The 19,002-nt window shown below is 36.5% G+C and overlaps 1 protein-coding gene across 9 annotated transcripts in view; it reads right to left on the bottom strand.

The window, feature by feature from the left end:
* Positions 1-12,673: 12,673 nt before the first annotated feature.
* The window catches only part of LOC116275380 (wiskott-Aldrich syndrome protein family member 1), a 73,232-nt gene continuing 66,903 nt past the window's right edge, over positions 12,674-19,002 (bottom strand). For 8 of the 9 annotated variants that reach the window (XM_031667510.1, XM_031667515.1, XM_031667508.1 and 5 more), the window contains 4 exons: positions 18,266-18,438; positions 16,229-16,408; positions 14,445-15,073; positions 12,674-13,532 (listed from right to left, as the gene is read on the bottom strand). In XM_031667510.1, the coding sequence (XP_031523370.1) occupies positions 13,375-13,532; positions 14,445-15,073; positions 16,229-16,408; positions 18,266-18,438 (1,140 nt within the window). In that variant the 3' untranslated portion in view covers positions 12,674-13,374. The remainder of the gene's footprint in view (positions 13,533-14,444; positions 15,074-16,228; positions 16,409-18,265; positions 18,439-19,002) is intronic. The other variant, XM_031667516.1, reaches the window with a different exon arrangement.

Below are 19,002 nucleotides of genomic sequence, written 5' to 3'. Positions count from 1 at the left end.
ATAAAAATAAAAAGAATGTAAACTGCTTAGGACGGACAGTGCTTGGCACAAAAATAATAGATGGTGGTGGTAGGTGGGGGTGATAATAGTAACACTTCTTTTATAGTATGCAAAATTTTAACCCTTCATTATCTGAAAAGGAGACTTATCCAGAATGATTTATTTCTTAAAAGATTCTAGAGGTCTAATACTTTGTTTTAATGAACATCTATTGTACCAAGAACTGGGAGTAGAAAGATGACCGTCTATACCCTCTAGCAGAAGTATGATTAATGATACCTGCTAGGAGATCATTTGTAATCAACAAAGATTCTACAGTCACTAAAAAGTTAAAATAGAACTGAAGTTCAAATAAACGTTTCAAACATACTTTCCCTCCCTTAAGCAAGAATGCTTCAAAGTAAAGTGCCACGGGGGAGTTTTGATTTTTGATGAAGTTTTTGCAAGTTGTTCAGCTTCAAATAGCATCCTGTAAGTCCCCGAGCAGTAAATCGGGAGCCGAATGGGAACCATTTGACAGATCTGTCACTTGTTTTTTCTTACTCCTCAAAATACTTCAGGGATGCACTGTCTCCACTTATGTAAGCCTCTCTATCTATACTTTCGAACACTTTCTTTTGTTAGTTAAAAATAAGCTGAATTGTTCACAGTTCTCTTTTTTTGTTTTGGTATGTCTTTAAATGCAGCTGCATGCAACAAATGGTTTAATTGTGGTCTTAACAAACTCAGTCAAAATTTGGAAACTGTGTTTGTTTTTTTTTTTGAGATGGAGTTTCACTCTTGTTGCCCAGGCTGGAGTACAATGGTGCGATCTCGGCTCACTGCAACCTCCGCCTCCTGGGTTCAAGCGATTCTCCTGCCTCAGTCTTCCAAGTAGCTGGGATTACAGGCATGTGCCACCATGCCTGGCTAATTTTTTGTATTTTTAGTAGAGATGGGGTTTCTCCATGTTGGTCAGGCTGGTCTCGAACTCCTGACCTCAGGTGATCTGCCTGCCTTGGCCTCCCAAAGTGCTGGGATTACAGGAGTGAGCCACCGCACCCGGCCTGCATTTTTTATAACTCAGGGTAGAAAAAACTTTTGGCTATTAATACCACTTTTTATAAGTACCAAAACTGAGCTTCACATTAATTTCCTTTTTCCTGATAAATGGGCTGGCTAATCTCTTCTGATAATGATGGACTAGGTAATTTGGATCTACTATCTTTTGAGGACAATTAGAAAAACTGCACAAACTATTAAAGGTATACACTTGAAACTACCTGAGAGGTATCCAGATAGTAAAGAATTACCAGGCCAAGATCTGGGAGTGTTTGATAGATCTGGGAGTGTTTGATAGCTCAATTTTGGGGATCACTTTTCTCCTGGATAAGTTTATGATTCCTGAGAGGACTACTGAAAAAATAAGCAGTACTTCTGATACACTCAAGAGTGCTAGGAGGATAGGAGCTAAAGTATGGAACTGGCCAAAGTGGGAGGTCAGATGAACCTCCTCGCTTTAGGTTGAGTCCCTAAAGGGCTGCACCCTGCAACTAAGGTTGAATCAGAAATAGACAGGCCTTCCAAGGGGTGCAATTCAATCTTACTGAATAGGGGCCCCAAATATTGGAATTATCCAAAAGAGACTATAAAATAGCTATGCTTATAATGTTCAAGGGCATAAAATATAAGATTAAAAATTGACAGAAAACTAGAAACTTTTTAAAAATAGGAAATTCTAGGAATGCTAAAAACATAACAGAAATTAGGAACTTGGCCAAAAGGTACAATAACAGATTAGACACAGATTAAGTAAATTATGAAAGAGACCAAAAGAAGATATCCAAATGAAACACAGACAAAAAGATGGGAAACACAGAAGGAAATTAAGAGACAAAGGAGAAAGTAGTAAAGTCTAATATGTGGGTAAACTGGAATTTCAGGAGGAAAAGAAGGGCAGATAACTTTTAAAAGAGATAATGACTGAGAATGTTCCAAAACTAATGAAAGGTATCAAGCTGCAAATTTAAGAAGTCCTTTGGACTCCAAGAACAATAAATAAAAAGAAACTCCTGTCATCATAGATTCTGTAGACATTAAAAGGACAATAAGGACATATGATGAATAACTTTATGCCAATAAATTCAACAATTTGGATGAAATGGACACAACTGAAAATCTAAATAATCTGATGCCTTTTAAATAAGTTAAATCTTTTATACAAATCCACCACATAAAGAAAACTCTAAGCCTGGATGGTTTCACTGGTGAATTTTATCAAACATTTAAAAGAGAAATAATACCCATCTTATACAACCTCTCAGGAACTAGAGGAGGGAACGCTTTTATGAGGCTGGCATAATACCACCAGGAATATCTGAAAAAGACATTCCAAAAAGGAAACTAATATTTCTCCTAAACAGCAATACAAAAATCTTTACAAAACATTGGCAAATCAAATCCAGTAACGTATTTAAAAGATCATGGTCAAGCAAGGGCTTAATCTAGAAATGCAAGGTTGATTTAATGTTTAAAAATCAATGTAATTGATCATATTAATAAAAAAAGGAGAGAAAGCATATCGCCAGCTCAATAGATACAGAAAAACATCTGACAAAACTCAACTCCAAATCAAGATAAAAACTTTCAACAAATGTGGACAGGAAGGGAACTTCTTCAAACTGATAAAGCACATCTACAAAAACTCTACAGCTAATATCAAACTGAATGGTGAAATACAGAATGTGTTCTCATTAAAGGTGGGATCAAAGCAAGGCAGCCTGCTCTTATCACTCCTATTCAACATTGCACTGTAAGTCCCAGCCATGGAAATAAAACAAGAAAAAGAAATAAAAGGCGTATACAGATCAGAAACAAAGTATATTGCCCCTATTCACACAGTATGATTGTTTACGTTAAAATTTATAGGAATCTACAAAACAACCATTAGAACTAATCAGTGAGTTTAGCAGGTTTGTAGGGCACAAAGTCAATAAACATAAATCAACTATACTTCTGTCTACTGACAGCAAACAACTGGAAAGTGAAATTTTAAAATTTAAATACTGTACTATCAAAAACATAAAATACTTTAGGAAAAAATATAACAGAAGACATGCCAAATCTCTACACTGAAAACTACAAAACACTGCTGAGAATTCAAGAGGGCTTAAATAGAGATAAACCATGCTCATCAACTGGAAGACTCAATATTGTTAAGCTGCTAATACTCCTTTAAGTTGAGCTATAGATTGAATGCAATTCCAGAGAAAACCCCAGGAATTCTTCTTAAATGAATTAAGCTAATTCTAAAATTCACATGAGAATGCAAAGGACCTAGAATCTCTAAAGCAATCTTGAACAAACTGGAGGGTTTACAGTACCTGACCAGGACTTACAAAATGTACCAGTCATCAAAACTGAGGTGCTGGCAGAGGACTGACAAATCAATGGAACAGTGGCAAGCCCAGAAACAGACTCATACTCATACAGTCATTTGATTCTTAACAAAGACACTGAGGCAATCTGTGGTGGCTATGAAAATGTACCATGCACATCTCCTGCTGAGGGAAGCAGAGTTGACTGATGGTCCCAGCTGCCAGTCTTCTGAATCTACTACCCCATTTATGCTAAGACCAAGCTTTCCTTATGCTACTCAGAGCCAATGAACACAGCAGGGTCAGTAATACTGGTCCATTCCTTTAACAGGCAACTATGGCTTGAGGATTCCCAATACGCCTGGCCAAAACTTTCTTAGAATAGCACTGCAGTCTATAACACTTTATTACATTATAATATAATAAATATTTAATTCTTATATTTATAATTATATAATTATATTTATAATTCTTTCCAACCAATCCTCCTTTTTCCCTCCTTTCCTTTGCAATTGGAAGGTTTTTACATGCTTTCTCTGGTCCCCTCCCTTTTTTTCGTCATAGGCATTCCCTCCAATAATTCTCTTACACATCTAATCCTTGTCTTGGTATATGCATCTCCAAGGGCCTACACTAATAATACAGGTGGTGGCAGAAGTAGTCTAAAAACATGTGTTAGAATACTGGACTGACTTCTCCACTACCTGGTGGGCAAAGAGGACGTCATCCTGAGTGGTATGTGGGGCATGGATAGTCCCTGGCACAAGGCAATGGCCAAATTGCTAAAGATTTCATTAATGGTAACCTGGGAAAACATACTGGTGAGAATACTCTTGCATGTGAAAAGATTCAGGCATTTGAATGAAATGGGGAAAACAACGCCTACAAGGACAGTGGGGTTTGCTGGTTATTGCTAAGTTGCTATGATGCTCTGCAGAGGGATAATGAGAAAGTGAGAGCTGTTAACAGGCAGTTAAAGTCTAAGTCTAAAAGCTTAGTTTGGTAGCTTACAATGAGACCCTTATTCCTGGCTATGGAAAAGCAGATACAGCTGAGCAGCCGACTGAAGATCTGTTCATTAAAGAGTTCTAGAGACATTTAAATGCTCAGTTGAAGCAGGTGTGCTCTGTTAAGGCCAAGAAAACTTGCATGAGGGCACATGAACAGAGTGGTCATAGTGGCAGAAATAAAGGCTATGTAATGAGCTCCCACACTTACCAAGGCCAATATGGCTACTGCTGTCTCTGAATGTCCTGTTAGCTGCCCATCAGATTCTAAAATGTATATAGATGCGCAAGGAGCCAAGAATAATAATCTTGAAGAAAAACAACAAGGTGGACAGGCTTGCTTTCTGGATATTGACACCAGGGTCTCATTAAGCTACTAAACTAAGCTTTTCTACTAAGGCTGTGACATTAAAAAACTGTGATACTGTTATAAAAATAAAGCCTATAAATAGACATGTATTTGTACCTACACATCAACATTATATAGTTGTATATCAACATAAATAATACATGCATTATTTATTTGTTGCCTGTATTTATGTATTCTTGATAAACTGGTCCTGCAGAGCAGTGAGGAAAGAACAATCTTTTCAATAAATGGGACTGTCTTGATTGGAAAAAAGAAAACCTGAAACTTAACTCCTACCTCACACCACACACAAAGTTAATTCCAGACGGACTATAGATGTAAATGTGAAAGGTAAAACAACAAAGTCTCCAGAAGACTATATAGGAGAAACATATAACTTTGGAATAAAAATGTAATTCTTAAACAGGACATAAAAAGGACTAACCATAAAAAAGATTGGATAATATGGATTATATTAAATTAGTAATTTCAAAGAAAATTAAAATAAGAAATAAGCCACAGAGAGGGAGAAGATATGGCAATAAGCACATAAAAAGATGTTCAACCTTACTAGTAATCAGAAAAATGAAAATTTAAGTCACACTAAGATATTGCACACTAGAATGTCTAAAATGAAACAGAATAATACCAGAGGGTGACAAGGATATGGAACAGGAATTCTCAGAATGCTGGTGGGAGTATAAATTTGTACAACGTTTTTGGAAAACATTTTTGGCATTATCCACTTAAAGCTGAAAATATGCTTATTCTATGATCTAGTAATTCCACCTCTAGGTATACACTTAACAGAAATCCCTGCAAATGAACAAGAAACACATGCAAAAACATTCACAGCAATATTATTTATAAGAAGCCCTAAATTGTATACTAAAATATTCATCAACAGTAGAATGGGTAAATTGTGGTATGTTTATACCATGGACTACTATAAAACAATGAAAAGGAACAAAATAGTCACATGTAACAACACGGTTAAATTTCACAAAATTTTAAGAGAAATCAGACAATAAAAAGCACGTACCTAAAGATTCACTTTAATTAAAGTCCAAAATAGAGGCAAATTGAACTACAGTATTCAGAAACACATGCTGAGACGGCAAACGTCTAAACAGAAGAAGTGATTACCATCAATCAGGATAGCGGCTATCCTTAGCATTGGAGTTAGGAAAGGGGTGGTGATTAGGAGGGTGCACAAGAGGCACTTCTGGAGTGATGGCAATATTCTATTTCTTGACCTGGATGGTGGTTACACTGTAATAATAGATGACTGAGTTAAAAATTTTATGTACTTTTCTGTATGCATGCTTCATAATACAAAGATTAAACCACCAAGCAAAAGGAATGAATCAATTTTTGAAATCAAGATGAAAAGCCTGGTATTTGGTTAGTAGGCCCTTCTCTTTTGAGTTATTTTCTTTTTTTTTTTTTTTTTTTTTTTGAGACGGAGTCTCGCGCTGTGTCACCCAGGCTGGAGTGCAGTGGCGCGATCTCGGCTCACTGCAAGCTCCGCCTCCCAGGTTCAGGCCATTCTCCTGCCTCAGCCTCCGAGTAGCTGGGACTACAGGCGCCTGCCACCACGCCCGGCTAGTTTTTTGTATTTTTTTTTAGTAGAGACGGGGTTTCACCATGTTAGCCAGGATGGTCTCGATCTCCTGACCTTGTGATCCGCCCGCCTCGGCCTCCCAACGTGCTGGGATTACAGGCTTGAGCCACCGCGCCCGGCTTGAGTTATTTTCTTAATGATATGTAGTTTACATTGAATTATCCACATTCTTTTGCTGAGACCCTACGCCAGACATTTCTGAGATGGCTGGCTAAGGGTAAAAAGTTTATTGCCAAAGAGTTGTAGAAAGTTAACCAAACCAAAAATCAAACCTAAAAATACGGCCTACTTTTAATATGCTCTAAAAACCGTAATAGAATCGAGCATAATTATTTATTTTTTGAGTGGAAGGAAATTTCTTCAAAGGAGAAAGGATTCCTGCCCACAGAGTAAATCAGGCAGATGAGATAACTCAGACATGAAAGGGATAGACAAAATGTCAAATGCCTTTGCTGCTTGTTTCAAATTACATAACTTTCAAGGCAGAATTATCTCCGACAGAATCCTTAGAAGTAAGATTTTTAGATTTTAAAGATAGCAGTATAAAGGATAGCTGGGCATGTTAAAATGGGAATAAGACAGAAATTGTGTAGGTGTTAACAGGAAAAAAAGGGGGGACTGCATACTATACCTAAGCAGAAAGAAAACCAAGATGATGATGAGTCTAGGGGAGTGGAATGAAAAGTCTTAAGATAGGAAGATTCATCTGCATGATTTGACAATGCAGGAGAGCCTGTGAATGGACTTCATAAGAAAAGATCGGACTCGCATTACAGCAAATTACATGTGAAGAATTTCTACATGGGAGTTTAATTGTGGGATTCAATATTAAGGAGATTGGTCAATCTTCCTAAGAGATAGTCCTTCCACCCCACTCAAACCCCAAACTCTGTACAAATGCAACTGTTTCTGGCAATTGTCTTTAGACTGCTGAAAAAAATCACACATAGTAAATTGGATCCACTATTGATTCATTGTCAGCAACCTTAACAATGGCTTCAATATTGTGGTAATTTCCTACTTCCTTGGAAAGTTTTCCCGTTTTTCACAATGACTATTGTTAAGCCATCTCTACTTTTCTTAACATTGTTTACACTCCTCTTATTCCCCAATCATCCTAAGCCATGTTGTCATCTACCTCAAAGAAAAAATAAATCCCAATTTTTTGGCATCAGATCTTCAATTTAACTACTTACTTTTCTCCTTCCTGCATATGAGATTTCCTTCCACAAATATAAAACTCCTCCCCCATCCACGTCAGTGATCTTCTCCCTGCCTTATGTCCCAAACTTCATCATCCATTCTCCCAAACCTGTTCCTCCTCTAATGTTCCACCCAACAGTAAGTCAGCCCTGGAAGTCATCCTTGAATCCTTCCTCTCCAATTACCAAGCCTCGTATATCCCACATCCTAAATGTCTCTTAAATCTCATTATTTCTGTCCTCTGCCACCACCATAACTATCTTCTGTCCACCCATTCTAACAGCCTGAGTGGTCTCTTGACCTCCAAGCTGACTTCTCCCTAATCCATTTACCACTTTGTAGCCATCAGCTATCTTTCCAAAATGCTGTACTGGTAACTCACTTCTTCAGTTTTATTGCCCATGGAATAAAATGCAAACTCCTTACTATGTTTCCTAAGATCCTCTTATGATTTGCTCCTGCTTATCTTTCTAATGTATTTCCAGCTATTGCATTGCTTATATGCTCTGCACCAAGCATTTGCATACATTTACACGCATCTGTTTCCTTTGCCTGGGAGACTCCACACTCACTTCAACATTTATCTGTCTAGGTTCATCGCAAACCTTCAGTGTCATTTCCTTTTAGAGGCCTTTCCTGACTTCCTAGACTAGGACTGTTCTCTTTACTATGGGCTTCCTTGACAACATTCATTGCTCTTTGTTAATTTTATCTGTATACTCCAAAAGTAGGGCTCTGTCTACTCACTGTTGTGGCCCCAATATCCAGCAGTCTCAAAACTCTGCAGGCATCAAAAAATGCTGCTGAATAAATGAAAAGATATACAATATATAATAAAAATATTAAATAAACCATTAATAATAGGAGATGTGCTCCTTTATCTGGAATGGTATACACAGTCCCTATAGATTTTCATTAAAGTTAGAAGCATAACATTTCATGGTTTTCATAGGTAAGAATGAAATGGACACTTCAAGTAATATTGGAAGCTGTTACAATGGAAAACATACTGTGACTTAATGGCTTTTGTGTCTTTTATGTTGTTTCCAGGCCAGAAAGGAAGATAGGGAATTTTAATACTCCTGGAGACATTGGTGTCAAAAGAGTGGTATTGAAAAAGCTAGCTTAAAGGCAGGATAAATAAGAAATTTATCAAAAAGTCTTTGACTATAACACATACATATACACAAGGATTGCATTTATATAGATACTATAAAATATTCAAAATCATTACCACTAAACAAATATACAAAAAAGAAACTATAAATATTTTGAGAAAGATGACTTCAATACATGCAGTTATGTTTTTTTTTTTCTAAAGGAAAACCAGAGCAGCTGGCCTTACAATAATGAGAAAAGGTATTGATGACCAGCCTTCTAAAAAAAAGTGCCTGAAATGTTCATTCAAGGCTGGTATTCATTCTTTATTCAGAGCCTGGTTGTCAGCTTGAAAAGCAACAGAGATTACTGATGCATTCTAGGGCCAAATCATGGAGGACATAAATTTGCTCTTAGTACAGCAGTGAATCAAGGGAGGAAAAAACTTATTTGTATTCCAAGGGTCCTATGCATTCTGTTTGGCTTCAGTAAGATTATTTTAATTAATTATAAGCGATATGGCACAACTTAGAAATAACCATAATTTGATATTTATTCCATTTCATTAGTTCAACACAGCAAAGCCATCCTTTAAATCCTGATACTGCATGATTAATATCTTGCATTGGTTTATTTGTACTTTTTTACTGAGTAGATATTACAGAAATAAAGTATTCTAAAAGGAATTTTTGAACTATTTAGGAGCTTTAAATTTATTTTAGATTTGCTTCAGTTTGGAAAAGTGGTTTAAAAAAAAAGCTGGGGTTAAGATATACGTAGTGGAGTGAAAATGAAAAAATAAACAGCAGTGTTATGTTTACTAAGGACAAAGTTAAAGCTGTGTTTTCAAAGTAATTCATGAGAATTCCCATGAAATTAAAACACATGATCAATTTTGCTGTTTTAAGAAATGACTTCAGAAACACTAATACATTTCACATTTTGGTTAGAAGAATCATTCCTATACTTTTCATTTATTAAAATACACACATATAAAGTTCTGATGAAATTAGGATTAGTTTTACATCAACTATGTTACTGAGATTAGTGGAGAAAGAAATTTTAAACAGGAGCAGTGCCTAGGAAGAAATAATTTTAAGAGGCCTAGTGGACCAAATAAAAAAGAACGTATTTCTGAACCTCTTTATGCAAAGAGATATTGTGAGTTGTGTATTTAAGACAACACCCTTGCTGTTGTGCAAGTAATCTATTTGGCAAGCTCAAATAGGAAATAACTGTGATGCAAAATGGTATGAGTATCACTTGAAAAAAGCTTATAATAAAAGAATTACAGGAATTCAAAAGGAACTTGAACCCAGGAGGCGGAGCCTGCAGTGAGCCAAGATCATGCCACTGCACTCCAGCCTGGGTGAGACTCTGAGCCCACTGTCACTCCAGCTCAGAGTGAGACTCTGTCTTAAAAAAAACAAAAAAGAAATTCAAAAGGAATATGAGCTCCAGTTGTAATTAGAGAAGACTTCATGAAAATACAGATGTGAGATGGTTGTTAAAGGGCAGAGCTTTCTAAAAGTAAAAATAGAGGAAGATGTTTCATGATTTATAGAAAACAACCTAAATGAACCTTATTATTATCTTTCAGTAAATATTTACAAAACGAAAATGCTTTGGAAGTCATCTCATCTGCCCAGATTGATTGTAAGTCATAAAAGCAGTGGTGATGGCTTAAAATGCCTTATAAATCTGAAGCTTATGACTATTCCTTCATTAGGAAAAGATATAGAATAACTCCCTTTTCCTCCATAATGACTGCATTTCATCCCAAACACCACTGCTGCTAGGTATTTCCCTCTCCTCCTTCTGTCTCCTCCTGGGAAGGAGAAGAAGGATCAGCAAAACAAAGGCCCAACAGATTGAAAGCTTCAAGGAAGTAGAATAAACACAGAATATGTGAATTAAGGATTAAAAAGCATTCATTGGATTTGATAATAGAGGTAAACAGGTGACACCAACCAAAACAAGCGAAGCCAATTGTTTCCCCTGTGGTACACAATGTATTTTTTTTTTTTTTCCTGATTCTATGCTTGTGCATGACCCTGTTGAGTAGTACACCAACTCAACAAGTAGGTAGTTATTACCCAGTAACTTTCATTCTTAGGGTATGAAAATTGGCCACTGAATGTTCTTTTTCAAAATTCCCTCAGCAAGTTAAGCTAAACATCTAGATTAAAAGATTATTTTGATTTTAAAATGGACACTACATATCTGGCTTATTTAGTCTGCAGGCACTTTTTCATCTTCCAAAAATGTTCTGAAAAACAAAAAAAGTCTATCATAGACTACTGAGCATATATATTGTAGGGCTTTACTGATTAACATGTCTGCTTCTATTATTAAGAAATCTTCACCAATTTCCTTTTGTAACATCCTTAGCTGCTTCAAAACCAGTACTATTAGGTTTTGGTTATCTCGCCCCAAATATATATATATATATATATTTGAGTTTTATAAAATATACATACTAGTTGCCTCCTTTTGACTGTAAGAGCACTTAGACAGACTTTAAACTGTGACATATTTTCTTGAGTTAAATTTGACAATATACATTTTCATGACGTTGGAAAGGAACTTCAAATGGCTCTCTAATCTCTTGTTCTTTCTAGGCTACCCAAAAGAGCAAATCAAGTATTTTATTAAAGCTATCAGAAAATGTTTTTTTAATGTCCAAACTGAATTGCCACAATAGAATTTGGTTCATTATTCCTATTCTATAAAGATTACAGGTCATTAGTTATCTGCCTAGACAGCCTCCTCCAAATTATCTAGTTACAAAGTGACCTCGCACATCAACCATCTATTGCCACAATAATGCTGGCAGCTCAAAACTTAAGTGTAAGACAATAAGCATTTATTTTTGCTCATGAATTTTGAATCAGTGGGCTGGGCTGGGCTAGTCTAGGCTAACCTTGTCCAGGCTTGCTTATCTGTCTACCACCAGCAAGCAAGTTTGGGCTTGGCTGGTCTAAGATGGTCTCACCTGAGACACCTCTCCTCCATGAGGTTTCCGATCTTCAGCCAGGCTAGTTTGGGATTATTCTCATGGCAGAGGTTTGAGAGAGGGAGGTAGGGAGATGGAAGGAGAGAAGGCTAAAACTTGCAAGGTTTCTTGAGACCCAGGCTTAGAACTGGCACAATCGTCACTTTTGCTACATGCTATTATTAGCCAAAGCAAGTTTCAGGGACACTCAGATTCAAGGGCGTGGGAACAGAACTCACTTCTTGATGGGAAGAACTGGAAATTGTACTGCAAAAGGAGTAGATATAGGCAAGGCTGAAGACCGCAGTCACTTCTACAATCAACTTACCCAAACTTCATTGAGTTGTTTCTTTAAATGAAGTAATCTGATATTAATGGTGCTTCCCCTCCATCCCTAAATCTAAGTTGTGCAAACATTAACTCATTTTATCATTGCAAAATACAATTTTTCTTTTTTTTTTTTTTTCCAGACAGGGTCTCACTCTGCCTAGGCTGGAATGCAGTGGCATGATCTCAGCTCACTGCAGCCTCAACCTCCCCAGCCTCAAGTGATCCTCCCACCCCAGCCTCCCAAGTTGCCGGGGCTACAGGCACACCCCACCATGCCCGGCTAATTTTTGTATACTTTTGTAGAGACGGGGTTCTCGCCATGTTGCCCAGGCTGGTCTCAAACTCCCAGGCTCAAGTGATCCACCAGCCTCAGCCTCCGAAAATGTTAGGATTACAGGCGTGAGCCACCATGCCTGGCTGCAAAACGTAATTTCAAGAACACTGTTAAACTGCAATTAAGGTTTGCTGAAATTAGATGACAAGTTGAGGTTTTAATTTAAAACCACAAACAGTTGAGAAATATAGAGTTTATGAACTTAGGAGGAAAATGACATAAAAGCTACCTTACACAGTAGACAATATGAAGCTGTGCAATTAAGAGGAAATTATGTAGCTTAAGTGCTTTTTAAATTTTCATTCACTATTTAAAGCCTACCATACAGTATTTGATAAATTATGATAAATCATTTTATTCAAACAGAAACACTGATGAACTTTTAAAATGAACCATTTATTAAATCAGACTGTTATTCTTAACAGTTACGTAAGTTACATGTATGTTTAAGTCAGAGTATTTCACATGGAAAAGTTTTTAACTCCTATAGGCAAGCAAAATCATATCACACAATATGTAAGTGGGAAGGGGATACTGCTAAACATTCAAATAAGGCAAGTATATAAAAACAATAAAACAATAATGAAAAAATTCAAGCATTCCTTTAAGAGAATTCAACACTACAAGCTAAATGTACTTTCTGAGTGTATTCATATAATCAAGGCAGTGTTTCTTCTTTTAAAACATCAGGAAATGGAATAAGGCTCATTAATAGATACAGCTGCCCTCAAGATTTCAATTCAGTTGCTTTCTTTAAATTAAAATTCACAAAGTACACAATTAAGATATATCAAAAAACTGAATCTGCTACTCTAACAACAGCTGTCCATGCTTAATACTTAGTGGTTTATTTGACCAAATTAGTCTTTTCAGGGGGAAGAAAAAGATAAGCCACTGTAAAACATTTAGTTTGAAATGTATGCTAATATTTTCCTTAGAAATCAAAAGTTATGGAGGAAAAGGGTCATTTATTATAAGGAAAAGAAAGCAAAACACTAGAATGACCAACATTTTCAAGGAACAAGCACCACAAAGGACATTTGCATTCAGTTTTGTAATATTTATCAATGCATTTTTCTTACTCCAACCAATCTACTTCATCAAATTCTGAATCATCTTCCGAATCACTATATTCAACAGCAATACGGCGAGACAGGATGGTGGCAACATCATTTTCAATGCGTTCATGTTTAGCTTCCTGTTCACGCTGCTCTTCTACTTTGCGTAGTTGAATACCTGATATAGTGAATCCAAACCATTCATTTAAATCAAAATACTAAATACTAAATACTTGATATTATTAACATTTCTGGAATAAAATCAAATACACATGAGAAATACTAATAGGAAAAATAAAAAGATCAGAAAAGAATGTGAAGAAATCATACTGAGAGAGGCATTAAATCTTTATGTTATCTGTGTTATTAGTTGGTAAAACTTACCAGGTATCCCAGTAGGTATCTAGAGTTTATTTATCCATCATGGTCTACTATACCTCCCTGCTTACCACCCCCTAAAAAATTAATGAGGTGGTACATTTCTTCTATCATCCCAATGGTCAAATAAATTAAACATTGTTGAATATATTTTCTGTGGCTTCATTATCCATTGTACTTGAGGGAAAGGCACTATTATTCATTTTATATGCTCAGTGCCTGGCCTACAGTCATTGCTTAGGAAATAATGACAATAAATGAATGAATAAGAGAAGTCTTTCCTTTGTTACTAAGGGAGGAACCTCACTCCTTTAAAGGCATCTGGTAGAGTAAGTGTCATGGATACCCGAAATGAACAGCCTTAACATTGAAGAAAATACTATTTTTAAAGGAGTTAATATACACATTAAGCATAATATAAAGGGTTTTAATTAAATGTTCTATAACACAAGTCTGATATATTAAATTTCTCATTCACTCAATAAACATTTTAAGGATACCAAAAAGCATGAAAATAAAATGATCAAATGTGATCTATTTTCTGGAAAATGATTTTAAATATAAGTTGGATATAGCTTTACTTTCTAAAGGCCATTTGTACACAACATGATCACCTAAAATTTTATAAATAAAGAACACATCTTTGTCTTAAATATTTAGAAAGTTTCCAATGCTACTATAGCAATGCTTTTCATGGAGCTGAGAAAATTACCTTTTCGTATTGCTTCCAGTAGCACACTCCTGGCATCACTGATTACAGGTAGGGTTGATGGATGGCGCTTTGGCTCAGAAGCAGGTATAACTTGTGATGGAGGAGATGGAGGCATTAATGGAACATGGGGACCTGGGGCAGTAGATGGAGTTGGATGTAGCCCAGAGGGAGGATGAGCAAGAGCTGTAACTGTGACAGGTGATGATGGTCGAATGCCAGGTGGAGGCAGAGGAGGCGGTGGTGGGGGTGGAGGCAGCCCCTGAACTTCACCTTGTGGGAGTGGATGAACTGGTACAGTTTCACATACTGGGGCAGCTCTAGCTACTGGTGGAGAGGGCTGTACTAGAGGAGGTGCAATTGGAGGAGGAGCTGGGTGAAGAACTCCAGGGGCAATCTGAAGAGGAGCTGGAGGTGGTGGTACTGCTGGAGCTTGCAAAGCAGTGGTTGGAGGTGGAGGTGGGGGAGGCACTGGAGGGGGAGGAGTTGAAGTCATTGAAGCTCTTAAAGAGGAAGTTGACAAGGCAGATGGAAGAGGTGGTGGAGGAGGTGGGGGAGTGGGGCTCACAAACACAGGTGTTCTGCCTGTAGCCGGTGACTGAGGGCGATTTTCTATCAAACCTGTAGCAGAACTGAAATGACAAAGAGATTCTAGCAAGTTATTACAAGAGAAAAGCCTAAAGAGAAAATCTAACCACACAAACTATAAATGACTATCAGTAATTATATCAAAATAGATCCATTAACATGCTCCTATAGAAATTTAACATCTTCAACAGTATTTAGGGAAAAAAAGAACTAAAAGCACATCAACAAAAAAAGTTACTGAGTGGTGCTTTGGTTTGTAATAGTCTAAATAGTCTCATTCCTTCATGTAACTTTTGCATCCACTCAGACATTTTAGGCTCACTTTGATAAATAAAATGCTCAATTCTATACTGATAGGAGTCTCTGTAATGACTCAACATTGATCATAATGCAATTTTGTAGCAATACTTGTGGCCAATATAATGTTGTATTTATACTGAAACTATTAAGTCTCATCATATGCTATTTCAGTTACATCAATGACAGCTAATTACAAACCACAGAAAGAAATTCACAGCTCTCTCTTTTCCTGAGGATGGAACATCAAATGAGTCAGTGATAGAAAATTGGATTTTTAACTGAAAATTGTAAAGCTGATCTCTATATCTCTATTAGAAAATTTCCCTAATATTTCTCTATTAGAAATTTATCATTTGGATAATAACTGACAAGATTAAACTTCAAAATAGCTTTACAGAAAGATTATTATGAGCAACTGCCAATCCTCTCTGAAATTCTTTAAGTATTTTCCTTAATACCAAATTAGTATTAATAATCACATCTTTGGTTCCCATTTCTTAGACTGTTACCCACATTCCAAAAAATCCTTAATTTTTCTTAATACACTGCACATGATATGCTTAATAACAACACTATAATAAAATGAAACAGGCTTTAGTCTTTAAATTCTTATTAGCTAAATTTTCCTAGGAGAGTGTGTCAGCTCTAACCAGAAGATTACAAATAATGCCCCATAGACCAAATCAGACCTGCTCCCTGTTTTTATAAACAGAGTTTATTTAAATGCAGACACATTTGTTTATGTATAGTCTATGGTGGCTTTCATGCAACAATGGCAGAATTGAGTACTTGTGACAAAAACTGTAAGCCCTGAAAGCCAAAAATACTTACTATCTCATCCTTGAAAGAAAAAGTTACTGACTCCTAAGATAAAACATCATATGCTTGATCCAACATACCTGATACAGGTGGGTATCGGTTTCGCATCTCCTGCTCCATGCATTGGTGGAGGCGGAGGTGGTTCATGTGGTCTGACTAATACCCTTTCCTCAGCTCTAGTCAGAAGCTCACTCATCTGACTAAATGGCAAGGCAGAAAGTGAGTACGATCCATCCATATGATCCACGTATGTCTGAGGTCTAAAAGAAATATACAGTATCAGTGAATTTTTCTTGAATTATTGGGAGGAAAAGTGTTCTACATGAGATATTAAATATTTAAAGTTTATCCTTTCAATGCCAACATTTTAACTATTTTTAAGAAACTTTCAGAAAAGTATTACATTAATCCTGCTTTTAAAACAAAGAATGCTGCTCACAATGTAACCCTTACTTGTTGATTTAGAGATCTACTATGATGACCATCAGTTATTTTATTATTTTATAACAGAATACTAATTCAACTCACAGGATGAAAAGCATTACATACGTAATCTAATAAACAAGAAAATAATTAACTTTTAGCAAATTGTGTGGAAAGCTATCTGCCTCTATTTCAGTTTTTTTCTTTATAAGAAGATGCCAATGACAGAAAGGTAGAATAGGAAAATGAGTTTTCTACTATTAGTATATCTCGGTGTGCTCTCAAATGACTTCTAAAAGTCTTGCACCAGAGAGAAAGGCCTCCCCGATACTAACAGCACAGAGGCGGCTAGCTATATTGTTTCTGTCCTTCTGCTGTTTTAAACGTGCAAGGGTACTCAGAAAACAGCTGAGTAACATAGCAACATGTGACTTAGATGTAAGCAAAATTTCAGATACCTCAAACATGTTAAGATTTATAAATATTTACTAGTACATTCTGGGGACAAAGTTGGATTTAACAGATGTGCACACAGCAAGTCAGAAATTACTGTATTTAGTGAGCCAGATAAGTACCTTAATTACTCAACTGTAGTAGAAATAAATGTGTCTATAATTTTTTAATGTCAATTCTTTCAGTAATACAGATACATAGTATCTCTCAGATGTATATTTCTCCTAAAATAGGTCAAGATGTTGTACACTTATGGCCCGATAATTTATATGTATATTACTTAAAAGAAAACCTTAAGCTCTTCTCCATTAAAAAATCATATGACTAGGCTGGGCACAGTGGCTCACACATGCAATCCCAGCACTTTGGGAGGCCAAAACAGGCAGATCACTTGAGGTCATGAGTTCAAGACCAGCCTGGCCAACATGGTGAGACCCCATCTCTACTAAAAATACAAAAATTAGCTGGGCGTGGTAGCGTGTGCCTGTAATTCCAGCTACTTGGGAGGCTGAGGTAGGAGAATCGCTTGAACCCAGGAGTTAGAGGTTGCAGTGAGCCGAGATCACACCACTGCACTCCAGCCTGGGTGATAGAGCGAGATTTTGTCTCAAAACAAACAAACAAACATGACTATACCCAAGTAAATGTCTTCATAGAGAGATGCCAGTTTAATGTGTTTGCTGGTAGTATGTTATTTAGTTAGGGCCCCTGGCCACTGAGAAAGGAAAAAGACCTATTCTTTTCTACAAAAGGGATGAATACTTTTGTTTGAAAGTCCTAATGTATCTGAGGTAGGTGATGTGGCAAAGAAAGGAAGTCAGGGGAAAGCAAAAGGAACAAAACAGAACCCCTTCTTCACTCCTATTTTATATGCAATAAATCAATAGTATTTCAAAAAAATCCCAGACCCTACACTTCTATTACAAAATTCTAGCAGACTGTGCCCGAAATATTGAGAGACTATTGAGATTTCACACTAAAGCTAAAACAACCCTAAAGATCAGCCACTCCAACCACCTCTTTCTACAGATGACAAAACTAAAGTCCAGGTATGAAAATGACCTGCTCAAGGCCTGACTTTAGTAGGCCCACAGTGGTCGGGATTTTGAAGTAATCTCTATATTTATAACAGGGTCTGCCTGTTCAACAGTTTAGGACTCAAGACTTAGAAGTACAGATATTACAAATAAAGCCAATGTTTTATCATTTTTTTAAAAAAACAAAAACAAAAGTAAAGAAACCTTGTTTCAAAATGAGAGGCTGGACCATTAGCAACTTCAATATGCTTATGTAAGAGATTAGCATCATCTTCAGCCAGCTCTGGACCTTGGGCCAGCTTCTGCCATTCTCGCCGCCTGTCATGAGGTGCTCTTGGCACTTTTTCTGGTTCATGAGGACGATCTAGATTTTTCTGCTATAACAGATGTATTGAAACAAAGTCAAATGCTTAAGTGCTAATTTTTTAAAAAAGAGGTTATAACAATCAAAATAACATTCTAACATCAACACTAAAAAAGACAATGTCATCGTAATATAGTAAAAGTAACACAGAAATGGTTCACTTGTACATTCCGAGTTAAATCTTAGCCAGTGTGCTATAGTCCCAGTTTCCTGCCATGTTTTGTTTAACCCCTAATTTGAACTGATGGCGCCAGACACAAAATAGTACGCCTAAAGAATACGATTTGAGGTCAGAAAGTCTTTCACATGAAAAAAGATTCATGAACCCTTGCTCCACAGGCATTAGTTTGAAATTTCTACCATTAATGGCATTGCCTACCTCTAATCGAAATGTAAAAATGTACTAAGGTTATGTTATCTGGGAAGTAACTGATTAGTTAGCCAACACATTAGAAAAAAATTCAATTATCTAATTAACCCATAATAACTATATAACTCAACAGAAAACATTGTCTTTAAACAATAAAACAAAAAGTGATTCAAAACTGGGGGAGAAAGTATAGAAAGGGCTAGAGTA

The sequence above is a fragment of the Papio anubis genome, chromosome 6 (assembly GCF_008728515.1).
Source record: "Papio anubis isolate 15944 chromosome 6, Panubis1.0, whole genome shotgun sequence".
Lineage (NCBI taxonomy): Eukaryota > Metazoa > Chordata > Mammalia > Primates > Cercopithecidae > Papio > Papio anubis.
The sequence above is the reverse complement of the archived record's forward strand: the minus strand, read 5'-3'. Positions and strand labels throughout refer to the sequence as shown.